The sequence below is a fragment of the Mirounga leonina genome, unplaced genomic scaffold (assembly GCF_011800145.1).
Source record: "Mirounga leonina isolate KUSES-001 unplaced genomic scaffold, KU_Mleo_1.0 Mir_173, whole genome shotgun sequence".
Taxonomy (NCBI): Eukaryota; Metazoa; Chordata; class Mammalia; order Carnivora; family Phocidae; genus Mirounga; species Mirounga leonina.
In genome coordinates, this window is record NW_023270447.1 from 64,148,982 (window position 1) to 64,165,510 (window position 16,529).

The 16,529-nt window shown below is 42.7% G+C and overlaps 1 protein-coding gene across 2 annotated transcripts in view; it reads right to left on the minus strand.

The window, feature by feature from the left end:
- MACF1 (microtubule actin crosslinking factor 1) overlaps window positions 1-16,529 on the minus strand; it is a 324,108-nt gene that overhangs the window by 176,051 nt on the left and 131,528 nt on the right. For both annotated transcript variants that reach the window (XM_035018976.1, XM_035018975.1), the window contains exons 4-5: window positions 14,516-14,593; window positions 10,905-10,997 (exon numbers count right to left, since the gene is read on the minus strand). In XM_035018976.1, the coding sequence (XP_034874867.1) occupies window positions 10,905-10,997; window positions 14,516-14,593 (171 nt within the window). The remainder of the gene's footprint in view (window positions 1-10,904; window positions 10,998-14,515; window positions 14,594-16,529) is intronic.

A 16,529-nucleotide genomic window follows, 5' to 3' on the forward strand; every position in this document is an offset into this window, starting at 1 on the left:
GCTGCCGATTCAGACAGCCATCTTACAGGCTCAGAGCTGCAACAAGACAAATTCAAAGCATCTCACTGCAGTTCAGAAATCACTTGACCTAAAAGCAGACAGAAACCGGATTGGCTGCAGCTTCCTCTCTCCAAATATGAGGTAATTGGAGCACTGCCCTCAGAAACACAAACAGAAAGCAAAAAGGAGCTAGAAACCAGGGGAGGGGAAAACCTACGGAGGGTGAGGAGGAGGGGGTGGGATGTAAGAGTAAAGGGAAAAGGGAGGGGAAAGGAGAGAGGCCATGGAAGAAGGTAACGTGAAGGAAGGAGGAGGAGGAAGAGGGGAAAGCAAACCAGCCTGCTGCTACCAGCCGGGCAGGGAAGGGCCAAGAAGAACCAGGCCAGGGAATGCTGCCATTATCGCTGCCCCCAGACTCTGAAAGGGAAGAGATTTCAAATTGTTGTGCCAGGATGTCCAAAAGAAAATATCAAGCAATGTACATATATGTTCAAATTTTTCAGGTCAGAAATAATAAAATTATTTTAAACAAATTAAACCTGAAGAGAGACCGGAGCTTACTCCTCACAGTTAAGACAACAGGCTTTAAAGATCTAACCTCCTATAGCATGTTTCCCTCCTCCTTGCCTTCCCCCTAAGAGAGAAAGACAGAAGAGAGATAGAGAGAGCAGAGAGATCTGTTAATTCTGTTAGCCAACGACACAGAGGAGACCCTCGGAAACGGTTTTGAGTATCGTGTGAGGAAGCTCTGTAAAAAAGGATACGGCTTCCAATTAAACAGAGATGCTCCACCTCTGTGAACAATAGTTGGCACAAATGTTCAACAGTAATTACTGATGCCGCCGGCTAACATTCTTTTCAGCATTTGTTATGTGCCAAGCACTGTGCTAAGCTATGCATGCATCACCTCATTTCATTCTGTCGGCAACCATATGAGGTCAAAATTACTATTTTACAGGTAAAGAAACGGAGGTTTAAGAAAGTTGATTAACTTGCTTGGGGCTACACAGCTAGTAAGTGGCAAAGCCCCATGTTATACTACATTCTAACTGCAGCAGGAATGAGTCTGTCCTCAATTAAGTAAAACAGGAAGATACCCACTGTTCTGAATTGTCAACTAGACTCACATGGGCCAAGAGCTCAAACAGATAACACTGGGCTATTGGAAGTAAGAGAGGAAGTTGCTAAAATGAGGCCCAGATGGTTTTTACTCAAGTTGCAGAAGGGCAGGAAGTCTGAATTAAAGTCTTAAAAGTTGGATTCAAAAATCACCCTGTTATGTCAATGGGATTCGCCCACCCCAATTTTTAGTACAGTGTCTGACAGATGAGACAACAGCACAACCCAAGGGGCTCTGGACGGCGTGGAAAGCCATTGTATGTGTTTCTTCCCTACTGCCACCATTTATTCTATACCAAAAGGATCCAGACCACACAGACCCAACCTCTCCTGGAGTCCTGAAAAATGCCCACCACAGAAGGAAAGCAATAAGACACCCTAAAGCAACAGCTCCTACATGACTGCTCCTGAGACCCTGCACTTGTCTGCCTCCATGCAGTAGGTGTTTCTCCCCAAGCCTTTCCCTACAGCTGAGTGCGAAGTGGCAGCACCATCTTATGGTGATCATAAACCACAGCAAGAAACCAGACAAGGAGACTAGCATGGGAGAGAAACTCAATCAGACTACAGGAAATCATTTAATCAGCAAAAAACCCTGACATTACAATATAATTCTCTAGGCAGGCACCAGGCCTTCATTCCTCCAACAAAGAGAACTGGAATAATGAAACTTTCCAGATGCACACCCCAAGGCCCAAGCTTGAATAAAATTCATGAAATCCAAGCAAACCAAATTCCTGAAACTGATCAACTCCAGGGCAAGAGAGACAGCTGCTTAGTCCGATGGCTGCTGAGAGACAGGCCTGACAGAACCTAGCATATTTATTTCTAGGAGCCTTTTCTTTTTTCAACTTCTTGCATATGTTGGACAAGTCAGGCCTTCACTTCCTTCTGCTCCAAGGGAAAACTGGCCTTGGGAAGGAGCAGAGCTTTCAGTAAAGTAGGCCTAGGTTCAAATTCCCAGCTCTAGGAACTTGGTAGCTAAGTAACTAACTACCTGTAAAATGTGGATACTACCACCCGTGTAAGGGGGTGAGCGAGGGCTGATGAGATAACCCCTATAAAGATAGTGTTGGGCTCAGTGCCCGGTCTATAGTAAATCCCTTTGCTTCCCATTTGTTACTTAAGCCATAAGATAGGAGACACTCTACTATCACCACCACTAGGGTCCTAATAGACTCTCTTTCTTGGCTAGGCTCTAAGGAAAGTAGATACATTCTAAGGTCCAAAGTTTGGGTGCTTGTTTTTCTTTTCTTTTTTTTTAAGATTTTATTTTATTTTTTTAAGCAATCTCCACACCTAACGTGGGGCTCGAACTTACAACCCCGAGATCAAGAGTCACATGCTCCACAGTCTGAGTGAGCCAGGTGCCCCAGGGGCTTGTTTTACTTCACAGGGGCTCTGCTTCCACTATTTCACTAAGTAACTCTGATCACCAAGACCTCCCCCTGGACCTTTTTCTCATCTCGCCTGAGCTCTGAACACACGGCCTGCTGCCTTCTGGAAAAGCAGCCGACTAGGGGTGACTAGGGCACAGACATTCTGCAGGTCTTCTGCTTTGGCTTTTTCTAATTAACTGTTTATTGCCCACAGCTCTCCCGTGGAGAAAGCCAGAGTGAATGAGCTTATTCTCATTCCACAAACATCAATGGTGCCTCATCCATATGCCAAGTACCAAGTGCCATAAAGTACACAAAAATGTAAACCTCACATCTACCAGCTAAAACCACTTTTCGCCTTAACTCCTTGAATTTTTTTTTTTAATTTCGGAGTGCTAGATGTATCCTGGTACTTAATAAACATTTGAGAGTTGGAAAGCTAATTTTGTCAGATTCTGACTTTGAAGAACTTAACTTTTAGAAAAACTGTAAATCCTAACATTAAAACAGGTTTGGACAAAATCAAGAGACAAGAAATCCTATTATTAGGATCTGCAAGTGTAATCCAAAAATGTCAGCTGGACAGTTTCGGTTGCTCATCTAACAACCAGCACTGGAAAATGGCCATCACAGTCTATTTATCTGGTTTACCTATCCCACAGCTTTGAGAAGATGAAATACATAAAATATCCATTCACTTAACAAATATTTATTAAGTACCTGTTCTAAGCCAGGCCAAGAATAGAACAAAAGAGACAAAACCCATTGTTAAGCTGGCATCCTACTGCAGAGATCCAGACAACACATAAACAAACATTCAAACAGTAGTAGGTGTTATCCAACACAACACCATGCGTCACAAGCTGCTTCTGAGAGTAATTTGGCAAAAGATAAGTGTATAACCCAGCAATTCCAGCCCAGGTATCTATCCAAACAACCCACTTCCAGAAAAACAAAAAAACAGAAAACAAACAACAACAACAAAACCCCACCTTCCCGTTTGCATAAGGACACATGTACACAGATGTTCACTGTAGCAACGAATGCCTTCTTCATACTGGTAAGTAACAGACTACAAATAACAGCTGTATCACACAGCTGCAGGGGCTCCATGCACACTGTAGTCCACACAAATTAGTTACAGTGAACAAATCAGGTCCTCTTTTATCAACACAATAAACCTCAAAAACAAAGTTTAATTTAAAAAAGAAAGGGTATACAGAAGAGAGGATCTGTGTCAACTATAAAAACAGCACATATTGTTTCTCAATACTCATCTGTCATAAAGGTACAGAAGCATATATGGAAATGATCTATATCAACTTCGGGACAGTACTTACCCGGGGGATCAGAGGGAGCAAGAAAGTTGGCTGTATCGGAAATGTTTCATTAGCACCAATAACAGAGATTTATAATGACTGTTTTACTGATCCCCTAACATTTAATAGCTCTACTCTACATTTCTCTTTGGCTTTATATAGCATGTGTCCTTGGTGAGAACAGTTAACAGATACTCAATAATAAAAGACTAGAAAACCGCAATAATACATGACTAGCAAGAGACACGTCATACTCTCTCTGAAGCAAGACAAGGATAGTGGAGGGGCGCCTGGGTGGCTCAGTCATTAAGCGTCTGCCTTTGGCTCCGGTCATGATCCCAGAGTCCTGGGCTCGAGCCCTGCATCGGGCTCCCTGCTCTGCAGGAAGCCTGCTTTCCCTCTCCCTCTGCCCCTGCTTGTGTTCCCTTTCTCGCTGTGTTTCTGTCAAATAAATAAATAAAATCTTAAAAAAAAAAAAAAAAGACGAGGATAGTGGAGGCTCCATGTAACTCTTTATCAGCCAGTCAAAAGCTCTGCAAGCAGGGAACCCTTCCCCACGCTCCTAAACACTTGGCTAATATAAGCCATCAAGAACAGCAAAGAAAAGGAATTCGTAGTCAGTTGCATTTGAGAAGATACTCTGGCAGCAGAGCTTCCCTCTACAAGATGACAAAACAGTTGTTCGGCTATGCTGAAATAGCGAATCGAGAAAAGCAGGTAGCCAATATGCGTGCAGAAGACAGACGAAACCAAAAGTATTTTATCTTCTAGTGAAACTGGTAACAGGGCAGAGAACAGTGGGCTAAGTCAAAAGTTATGGAAATTATAAGGTCCGTTAATAATTATAACAAGTTGCTACCAATAACTGCTAATTACTGAGTACACACTGTGCTCCATCTCCCAGCCTCACACCTCCCTGATTCTTTAACTCTCCATCATTTTATGGTGCACCTCTTCTCATTTCCCTGAATTATTCAGTTGAACCTGGACTGAGTCTGTGTCTAGTTCACTTTGTATCTCCCACAGACTCTAATTAAGACCTTGCTCATAGCTGGTCCTCAGTAAATGTTTGTGGAATTCAGTTAAAGAATACATATTCCTGTAAACTAAAACCACAAGAAGACACCATTTCACACCTACTGTGATGGCTATCATCGAAAGGACAGACAATAAATTTTGATGAGTATGTGGAGAATAAGAGTCGTCACAGATTGCTGATGGGAATGTAAAATGGTTTAACCACTCTGGAAGATGGTTTGGCAGTTTCCTAAAAAGTTATACATAAACTTACCATACAACCCAGCCATTCTCTTCCAAGGTATATATCCAAGGGGGGAAAAAAACATATCCACACAAAGACTGGTACTCAAATATGTGTATCAACATTATTTATAACAGCCAAAAAGTGAAAACAACCCAAATGTCCATCAACTGCTGAATAAACAAAATATATGATGTAACTATACCACAGAAGAGTACTCAGCAATAAAAAGGAATAAAATACTGATACATGCTATAACAGAGATGAACCTCAAAAATTTAATGCTAAGTGAAAGAGGCCAGACACAAAAGGGCACATATTCCATGATCCCATTTATGTGAAATGTCCAGAACAGGCAAATCTATAGAGGCCGAAAATAGATTAGTGGTTGCCTGAGGCTGGGGAGGAGAATGGAGGATGGTGGTAAGGAAGGGTCTTACTGGTAGGATGAAAACGTTCTAACATTGGATTATGGTGATAGTTGTATAACTCGTAAAAATCATTGAATTGTATAATGAATATGGGTCAGTTTTATGGTATGTAAATTATACCTCAATAAAGTCATTTTAAAAAAAGAATGTATTTTCCTAAAATAAACAAAACAGTGGCAACCAAAAAGGTGTTTTAAAATGGTTAGGAAACTAATACGGAAAGGGAAGAAATAGGATGGAGAGGACAGGTACGGAAACTAGACTCTCTGAATATACCTCATGTTCACTTTTAAAATGTCCCTTTGGAACAACATAGATGGTCTATATAATGTGAAATAAAACTGAAAGGCAAGAAAGCAATCCCTAAAAATGCGGAGGCAAATAAAAACAAATGAATCTAATTGTGTCTTGAATTAATGGCTTCACAAAACAGAAAATTTTTCAAATGACTTTAAAATATAATTATTTGTACATCCTTAGGAGATATACCCAAAGGACAAAGAAAACTGCAAAGAAATCACAACCTTCTCAGTAATCATGCTGTTAATAACACCGAGATCGTTTTGGTTCAAATACATTACATGTAATATATACATGTGCTTGTACAGACGTCTATGGATATGTGTGTGTAGGGAAAAGGGAGTAAGTAATATGTTACTGTTGTTAGAATCAAGATTTTCAGCATGAGGAAAAGAGATATAAAGTCAAATAAGTTAAATAAAACTCTATAATTTTGGGGCACCTAGCTGGTTCATATGGAAGAGCATGTGACTCTTGATCTCAGGATCTTAAGTTCGAGCCCCACATGAGGTGTAAAGATTATTAAAACATAAACAAAGAAACTTAAAAAAAACTCTGTAATTTAAGTTTGAATGAGATATATCAGTATAAATTCATGATTTTTTAAAAGAGAAAAATACACACGTTGGCTAGCTCTGTCCACAGAAAAACTGACCAACCCAGTAGCATTCAGATTGTGGTCAGAATGAGAGTTCCTTGGAGAAATTGCTGATCTCAAGTCTTGGACAGGAAATACACAAAAAGAGTCTGGAACATCTCATCACAAGAAATAAAAGAGATTATCAAAAAGGACTATGGGAGTCATGCCAAAGGACTCAGAGTCAACTTTAGGAAGCTCCCTTTGGTCAAAGATGAAGTTATTTGAATATTAGGAAGAATGATAGTTGTATTTTATTGCAACACATTTAAGTCTGTTAAAAACCCATAAGTCAGAGGGGAGGCGGGTGGGAGGATGGGTAAGCCTGGTGATGGGTATTAAAGAGGGCACGTTCTGCATGGAGCACTGGGTGTTATGCACAAACTATGAATCATGGAACACTACATCAAAAACTAATGATGTAGGGGCGCCTGGGTGGCTCAGTCGGTTAAGCGGCTGCCTTCAGCTCAGGTCATGATCCTGGAGTCCCGGGATCGAGTCCCACATCGGGCTCTGTGCTCAGTGGGGAGTCTGCTTCTCCTCTGACCCTCCCCTCTCTCATGCTCTCTGTCTCATTCTCTCTCTCAAATAAATAAATAAATAAATAAATCTTTAAAAACAAACCAAAAAAACTAATGATGTAATGTGTGGTGATTAACATAACAATAAAAAATTAAAATAAACATTGAAAAGCAAACAGAATAAAAACAGCAATAAAACCAAAAACAAAAACCAAACAAAAACCATAAGTCATAGGGCACCTGGGTGGCGCAGTCGTTAAGTGTCTGCCTTCAGCTCAGGCCATGATCCCAGGGTCCCGGGATTGAGCCCCGCATCGGGCTCCCTGCTCGGCAGGAGGCCTGCTTCTCCCTCTCCCACTCCCCCTGCTTGTGTTCCCTCTCTCACTGTGTCTCTCTCTCTGTCAAATAAATAAATAAATAAAATCTTTAAAAAAAAAAACCCAAAACCCATAAGTCATAAGTGATACTAAGGAAAAAGAAAGAAGAAAGTAGCTTTCATTTGTCATTTTTGGAGAATATTAGGGAACTAATTAATTATGCTGAAAACTGGTAAACAGAGGGGAAGATGGGAGCATTGATCTTTGGATCTCCCCTTTCCTATAGGAGATACCTCTCAGGGTAATTGATGAGATGAAGTTCTTCTTTACAGAAGTACTCCAGCTAAATAATGAAGATGGAATGAAAGAACTTAGAGTAGCACCATTCTGCAACTTCTAATGAACTAGCAACGATGATCAGTAGTTAGGTGAACAGCTAACTACTATTCGGTGAACAGCTAATAGGGAATGGATGGATCAGGCTGATAACAGCTGAACCCACATGTGCCTCCCAATATGCAGAAATAGGTGTATACAACTCAACACTACTATCCTTGTCCTCCACATCCCCCAAAAAGGAACCAGAATGGTACTGAGCCTCAGGTCTAGATCTAAACCACCAGATTATAAGCAATACAATAGAGGGACAGAGGATATTGTTTTAAAAGACATCCCAGGGCGCCTGGGTGGCTCAGTTGGTTAGGCGACTGCCTTCGGCTCAGGTCATGATCCTGGAGTCCCGGCATCGAGTCCCGCATCGGGCTCCCTGCTCAGTGGGGAGTCTGCTTCTCCCGCTCCCATTCCCCCCTCTCCCGCTCCCCCCTCTCATGCTCACTCTTTCTCTCACTCTCTCAAATAAATAAATAAAATCTTTAAAAATAAATAAATAAATAAAAGACATCCCAGAGATACCATCAGCATCTTTATAAACCTTAAAGGACAAAAGACCTGATTTCCTCAATGAATTGCAAGGTGAGGGCGGAGGAGGGAGGGAAGGGAAATTTTAATGCAATATGTAGACTTTGCTGGGATTCTGATTCAAAGAAACCAAATGTTTTTGTTTCTTTAATGAGGTAATTGGGGAAATCTGAACACCAATCAAATATTTGATGATTTTAATAAATTATTGTTTTACAGTGTTATAATTCTTAAATTAAGAATCCTTATCTTTCAGAGATACACATATATGTACAGATGAAATTACATGAAGTTTGGGATTTCTTTCAAGATAACCTACTGGGGTTTGAGGAGTGGATTAGGATACAGATATGAAATAATACTGGCCATGAGTTAAGAATTGTTGAGCTAAGTGATGGGTACATGGTAGTTCTTCATACTATTTTCTCTACTTTTATAAATGAAAGTTTTTGTAAGAAATTTTTAAAGAAAGAGAGAGTAAGCATTTTCCTGATGGAGGTGCTCAGGAAAGGAACAGTTCCATTACCCACATCTCCTCTGATCCAGCAAAGTGTTGATTAACTAATTCAGTTTTTATTCCTTGGCCCATGAGTCTCCCTTTTAAAAAGAGATTGAGTTGCAGTCAGGGTACACAGAGACACAGTGGATAGAGTCCTCTCACCTCAAACCGAGGAGACCAACACTGGGCACTCAGAGTGAGGACAGGTTTATGGCAAAAATACAAATGACCAAAACAGTTTCTCTAAAAACAGATAGACAAACAACCAAAAAACAAAAAACTCCTGTGTTCATAAGGCTTTCCCAGGGAGTAACTCTAGTCCTCCATGAAAGCTCAACAAAGTTCTTGTTCCCACCCTGCTAAGGCACCCTTGCCAAATTCACATGTTCCTAGTTATCCCTATATCCAAAGCATGCCTGAAGACACCCTGTGGTTGCAGAAAAACACATGTTACTTCCACACTTTCCAGATTGCCAGCACTGCCTCCAAACCAGAGCCCCAAGAAATAAGCCCCAAACTCAGAATTTTCTCGGGTAATTGGGAATTCTGGGACACCTGCTGTTCTGCTGGTAACCAGCAGGTGGCACTAGGGCCCCAACTAGGACATTACAGCCACTTCAGCCCCTGGAGTCAGAGCCTTGAGTTATTTATATTAGCCTTCTTTTCTTACCTGCTCAAGAAGTGCTCCCTCTAACCTATCAGCTTCATAAACAGCAGTTGTGTATGGGAGAGCTGTCTGAGGAACAGCTTTGTTTGGCTGGGCTAAAATGATTCAAGACGGTCTTTTTATACAAATAAGGCTGTTCTTTCCCCATAGCAATCCAGACATGGAAAGGATTTGCCCTCTTGGGAAGGGGGCAGCAACGAGAAGGCGGTGTGACCATGAGAACACCACCACATGCCACTGCTCTTGAGTATGATGGAAGGAACACTGGTGCTCACAAGGATAGATACAAACCTGGCTGCTAAGGTGCTTGCTATGGACTGTGTCTCCTCAAAATTCGTGTTGAAGCCCTAAACCACAATGTGATGTATCTGGAGGCGGGGGCCTTTGGGAGGTGATTAGGTTCAGGTGAGGTTATGAGAGCAGAGTCCCCATAATGGGATGAATGCCCTTTTAAAAGGATGCAGAGACAGGAGATCTCCTTCTCTGAACGCGTTCACCAAGGGAAGGTCATGTGAGGAGCTAACCAGGAATAGGAGCCCCCACCAAGAACCTGCCCATGCTGCACCCTGATCTCAGACTTCCAGCCTCCAGAACCATAAGAAAAAAGTATTTGTTGGTTAAGCCACCTAATCCACGGCACAGGCACACCTCCATTCATTGTGCTTCACTTTACTGCAATCTGAAGATACTGCATTTTTTACAAATTGAAAGTCTGTGGCAACCGTGTGTCAAGCAAGTGTCTCCATGCCATTTTTTCCAACAGCATTTGCTCACCTCGTGTCTGGGTCCCATTTTGGTAATTCTCCTAATAGTTCAAGATTTTTCATTATATCTGTTATGGTGATGTGTAATCAATGATTATGACTCACCAAAAATTCAGATGATAGCATTTTTTAGCAATAAAGTACTTTTTAAATTAAGGTCTGTACACTGTTTTTCTCTCTTTTTTTTTTAAAGATATAATGCTATTGCATACTTACAGACTATAGTATAGTATAAACATAACTTTTATATACACCGGGAAACCAGAAAATTCATCTGACTTGCTTTACCGTGGTGGTCTGGAAGCAAACTGGCAGTATCTCTAAGGTGTGCCTATATTTCATTATAGAAGCCCAAACCGACAAAGGCAGTGCTATAATTAACCAGGCTTGTTTTAAGATCATTAGAGATGAGGAAAAGTCTACATCAAAGCAGGATTATAAGCCTTCACTCCACCCTTCTACAGCATCAAACCCTCCATGCTCTGAGTCCCTAAAGAGCCGGTTTTGAGTCATCGGAGCAGACTTCTAACAACCTGACTGCCAACAGGCAGACAAGTGAAAAATCCCATTTCAGCATGCAAGTGAGCAGGAAGTCCTGGGTTTAGGCTACAACAGCTCTGTCTCCAGGCCACTCCCACTCTCACCCGGGTTCACAGCCATGCACGGAGAAGGAAGGCTAGGTGTTCGGCCCATGGAAGGCCGTACTGCTTCCAGCTCTTTCTAGGCAATGTCCAAGCCAAGCAACAGTGACCCCAAACTTCACAGGCCCTACCTGGAAGTGCAAAATAATGGTCCAGATCAGGCCCAGGGTCAGCTTGGGGTTGCCATCCGTGATGTCGTCATTGCGAATATTCACTAGTTTCACCTGGAAAAGAAAGAGGCTGATCTCAGAGCTCTGGGAATTTTTACTGTGATTTCATTTTTATAGATATTCATCATTATATACATTTAAACTGACTCTGTGTGTGTGTGTGCACGTGCAGACAGTTCTATGAGTTTCAACATCTGTATAGATGTGGGTAACTACCACTACAATCAGGATAATAGGACAGTTCCATTATCCAAAAAGGTGACTGCATGCTGCCCCTCTGTAGTCACACCTGCCCCCACCCTAATTCCTGCCCCCCACTGATGCGCTCCCAGTTTTACTTGTTCTAGAATGTTGTATGAATAGAATCATATAGTATGTAAGGTTCTGATATTGGCTTTTTTTTTCCCCCTCAGCATAATACCCTTGAGATCTCCATCCTCACTGTTACATATATCAGTAGTTTGCTCCTTTTTATTGCTGAGTAGTATTCCACTGTATCAACAGACTAGGCTGTGTTTACCCATTCATCCACTGAAGAACGTTCCGGTTGTTTTTAGTTTGGGACAATAATGAATAAAGCTCCTAGATTCATGAGCATATGCTTTTATTTCTACTGGGTAAATCTGCAGGCGTGGGACTGCTAGGTCATATGGTATATGTTTAGCTTTATAAGAAACTGCCAAACTATTTTCCAGTATGATTGCACCAATTTGCATTCCCATCAGCAAGGCAACCTTGTAAGCACATGGTATCCTGAGTTGCTTTTTTATTAAATCATTGCAGCCCTGACTTTTTTTCTTTGTTTTTTTCCTCGGGAGGGAAAGGGTGGCAAGCTCTTCTCCCTTACCCGTCTTTGGCCTGCTCCCACCTCCATTTTCCCTCCTCTGTTGAAGATATCCACACCTGCCCAAGCCTCCACTAGCATCTGCTTTTACTCGTAAAATCTCACTCCAACAACACAATGTGCGTAGACACATAGGCCCTATCCCCCACTGGGTGGCTGACCGACCCACGTGCTGGAAACTGAGAGATTTCCTGGATTGTGGGATTTTCAGCGCTGAAACTGAGAGGATACCAGGAAAACCAGCTCAGCAAGCCTCTTTTGTCACACTCTCACGGAGTTCCTGTTCAATTGTGACAAACTGTCCTTGAGCTGTCCTCCCTGCATCTCTTCAATTGAACTGAAATCTGTGTGTCTCTAAAGAGCTCTGGTGACCTCGAACAAGCTTCACTTCTTCCCTTGACTAACAGTGACCTGGTACTACAGACTAAATGCTTGTGTCCCTCCAAAATTCATACGTTAAAATCCTAACACCCAATATGACGGTATTTGGAGGTGGGGAGGTGATTAAGTCATGAGGGAGATGCCCTCACGAATGCAAATGGTAACCTTGTAAAAGAGACCCCAGAGAGCTCCCTTGCCCTTCCACCAGGGGAGGACACAGCCAGAAGACTGCAGACTATGAGCCAGAAAACAGGACCTCGCCAGATACCGAATCTGCCAGTAGTGCCTTGCTCTTGGACTTCCCAGTCTCCGGAACTATGAGAAACACATTTCTGCTGCTTAGAAGCCACCTTGTCAATAGTATTTTTGTTATAGCAGCCTGAACAAAGACACCTCTATCTCCAGGAGAAGCTGCCCTTCTAGATTGAGAATAGTTTCCTAATCCTCATCACTGACCCACGGTTGGTAGGCTGCAGTATCGGTCAAGTCCATATTCCTCAGTCCCACTTCCATCAGCTTGCCTCCTCCACTCCAAAGTCCACCTTGGCAAACTACCTTCCAATCTGTCCTAACTCTTGATGACTTTAACACCTAACTCCTAAACTGGTGATCTTAGTACTCATCAATGACCCAAATATCACCCTATCTGCACAATTCGCGTGCCTTCTCCATTTTGAGGACTTTTGCTTTTACTCTACTTTGGATACCTACACAACTTGGATCTCCCCATTACCAAGAGCTGTTCTAGAGTTCGCCCTGCCCTTCTCTGAGTCTACTGTTCTTATCTGCACATATTTTCATTTGATCATAGTAACCAAATCTACCCTTGGTCCTTATTTAGACATGTAGCTAATCAATTCTTCTCAATCAACCTTGGCTATTAAGAACCCCCAGGTTCCCTCCAGCTCTACACACAGATATTTCTAATCTTGTTGTCTCCACTACTCTAAACACTGCCTCTAATTCTCCCACCACTTTTCATTTGTCAATTTATTTCAATAAATATTCATCAAGTGTCAATTATGGACCATTCACTATGACAGGTGATGAAGATAAAAATGTTAAGTAAGATCCTGTTCCTGGTCCTCACAGGGCCTACATAACATGGCAGCAAACAGAGAAATAACAAAGTAGTAGATGTTATATTGGGACTAAATTGCTCTGGGAACACAGAGAAGGAGAATTTCCCAAGTTAATGAGAATTACTGATAAAAGTGAAAAAAATTAACTAATTCTAAAAATATGCATACCATTCAACGTCGGCTTGGCCCGAGCTATTGCTCGTGGCTAGACCCATCTCTTCCACATGGCTGGCTCTAAGCAGACGAACTCTCGGAACCCCGTGTCCGTCTTCCTTTCTGCCACACACCACCCCTGCATCGTCATCCCTCCCTCCTTCCTTCTCCCTGTTATCTCAGAGAAAGGGGCATTTTCCTTTTATTTTCCCAAAGATAAACACACCAGCTATGCTCAGGATTTCATCCCCAATTCCTGGACTTGGTTCCATCCATCAGGAAGTGGGGAGAAAGGGCAGAAACAGCATGGGTTTTGGCAGCATTACTGAACTCCAATGGCAGGAGACCTGGATGAAAGTCCCAGCTCAGCTCCAGCCTGTGTGCTTTGGGGCAGGTCACTTCACCTGTCCCGATCTCAGTTTCTTATCTAGGAGATGCAAAAACTGGGCTGGTACCTCTCTGTGGCATCTCCTATGGCTAAAATTTTATCACTTAGTACTCCTCCTCACTCTCATTTCCATCTCCCTCTCTTCACACTGGCTTCTCCTCCTATGTCCAAAAACATGTTGAAAACTTCTTTTTTTCCCCTCCTATATCCAGGCCCACTAAACTCCAAGTGCTTTTCTGCTCTATTCAGACCATTCTCCTAAGTCACTGATGCTTGGTGGCTCGGACCTTTCCCTCAGACCTGATGTGGTACCAACACAGAGGCCAATTCTGACCAGACCCTCCTCTACTTTCCTGGATCATGTAGCCTTCTGATTTTCCCTCTGCCTGGATGGTGTACCTTTCTTCCTACCTTCTTTGCTGGTTTAATTTTCCACCTTTCTTTTGACCTCCACCTAAGGTGAGTCCATAAGGTTCAATCTTTGGCATCTTGCTCTTCTCTCTTAACACTGTCCCACTTAGGAAGGCCACAGGCTCTATGTAAGGATGACCAAATGATTTGTCCAACCATAACGCAACTGGCTCACTAGCAAGCAAGACTCAGACCAGGCCAATCAGATACAGCAATTACCAAGGGCCCACTAGGAGCGCTGAGAACATCCGTTGGGTGGGGACTCAATGCCAGCATCCCGGGGCAGGATAGGGAAAGCATGGACTCATCTTACCTGCCGCTGCTTTAGGAAGTCCAGGGCAATCTGCACGTTCTGCAGCCTGTGAAAACGCATCCTGCCCTTCTCCCGGGGCTGCAAACAAACAAAAAGAGATGTTAATTTTAGCTACACCAATTTACCCATGCAGACCCCAGTCCTTTTTCATTTCAGGGACTAGAAAATCACAAAAAATTCCTCGTGGTGGAACCCAGCCATGGGAGCATTACCCAAAGCACCCCTTAATGGCGGGACCTGTGTGTGTTTCGCCATACTCTCTGAGGCCTCCAAAACACTGCTTACCACTGTGCCTCCCGTGAACATACAGTATGCTTTGACTCCTAATGCTGAGCCAGTGCCACGGCCTCTCCACAGGTTCTTCTGTAGCCACAGAAGGCAGAACCTGACTCTGAATGTGCAGGTAATGGGGACAAACCCTGGCTCTATGGCTCCTCAAATCACAGTTAAATGCTATTTTAAAGGAAGGCGGCAAGTCCTAACTGCATGCTGCACAATAATAGAGCCAACTTTATTAAAAACCTGGCAAAAGAAGCTAGAGGTAGCCAATTTTAAACCATGGCATGAAGAATTATATACGCTTAATAAACAAGTGAAAAAGTTAAAAAATGAGACAAAAATCAGGAAGAAACCTATTTTCCAGGCAGAGGGGTGTCCACTTAGGAAAGCCACTTTTACCTTAGTATGAAATACCAAGAGCAATGAAAACCTTGGTGAGGTAGGGCTGTTCAACATGATACTCCAAAGAAAGGTATTTCCTGCTAGTCGCTTAGTCCCAGATGTCAGACGAGCCACAGGAGAGAAGCTCATCTCCATCCTCTGGTACCTCTGGTGCCCAGTCCACAGCTCAGCTATTATCCATCCAAAAGTGCTTGAAATCCATTTGCCCAGTGAGAACATGCAGGGATGGCTATCTACCTCTGGCACCTTTTCTCCTGCTCATTTTCCAACATTGCTTTTATTTTGCTAAAATTAGGCCTGAGACAACACTCTCACTAGATTACACACACACACACAAACACACCCAATTCATTTGTAAATGTCAAAGTGGTACTAATTAAAGGCTGATGAATAATAAGGTAGCTCTGTGGCAGGTGCTTGCAAAGAGGAAACACTGCCCCAGGCTGAACAAAAAGTAACTGAACACATGTAAAGATAAGGGTAGAAATATCTCTTTGGGAGCCCCCAACACTTCTAAACAACACTCCCACATGGGGATAATCTGCAGAGATGTTGAGGCCTCTCTGGGCAATAGGTATCTTCTTACGTCAAAGGTTTAGGAAAAATCTTTCTAGCAAGAACCTCTTTTTCAGTCATTTCGGCTAAACTACCTGTGAACATGGCTTTGAGGACGACAGAGCCTGTGAAACTGAAGAGTCTAAGGCAATGGGCAGGGAGATCGAGGAGGTGGAAAAATGACTTTAAGAAGACCGGAAATAGGGATACTGCCTAATCCCTGTTTCTGAAGAAAGATTACGGGCTATAATTTATAATTTAGGGCCTGCAAGCAGGAAATGCCCTTCTTACACATTCTTATCTTTACTCCCTGGTACTCCCCACCAAAAATAAATACCCTAAGAGCATGCAAGTTAAAACCACTGTCCTCTACAGCAACTAGAGATATTATTGACCAAGGCAGAGTATCTCCATGCAGTGAGTGGATTGCAAACAACAGGCTGTTTTGAAAACAAGTGACATGGTGTGTGGTGAGAACCTGGAGGCTAGAGGTGGAGAGAGAGTGAGAGTTAGTCTGAAGTGTGGAGCCAAGAGCAATTAACTGTCATGCCTTCAACTAAACTTTGCACAGTTCTGCAATCCAGACTCAGACAACACAGCAAGGCCGCCAGAAGGCTATGGGTCTCCAGGTCAAAAAGGCACTTGACACCTCCAAACACCATGATTCTTTTAGTGCCAACCACTCTCAGATAAGCAAAACAATCCCCACTCCAGGATCATCTAACAGTGGCAAGAGGCACAATTAGTTTTAACCACTTTCTTTGGGACCCAAATTCCC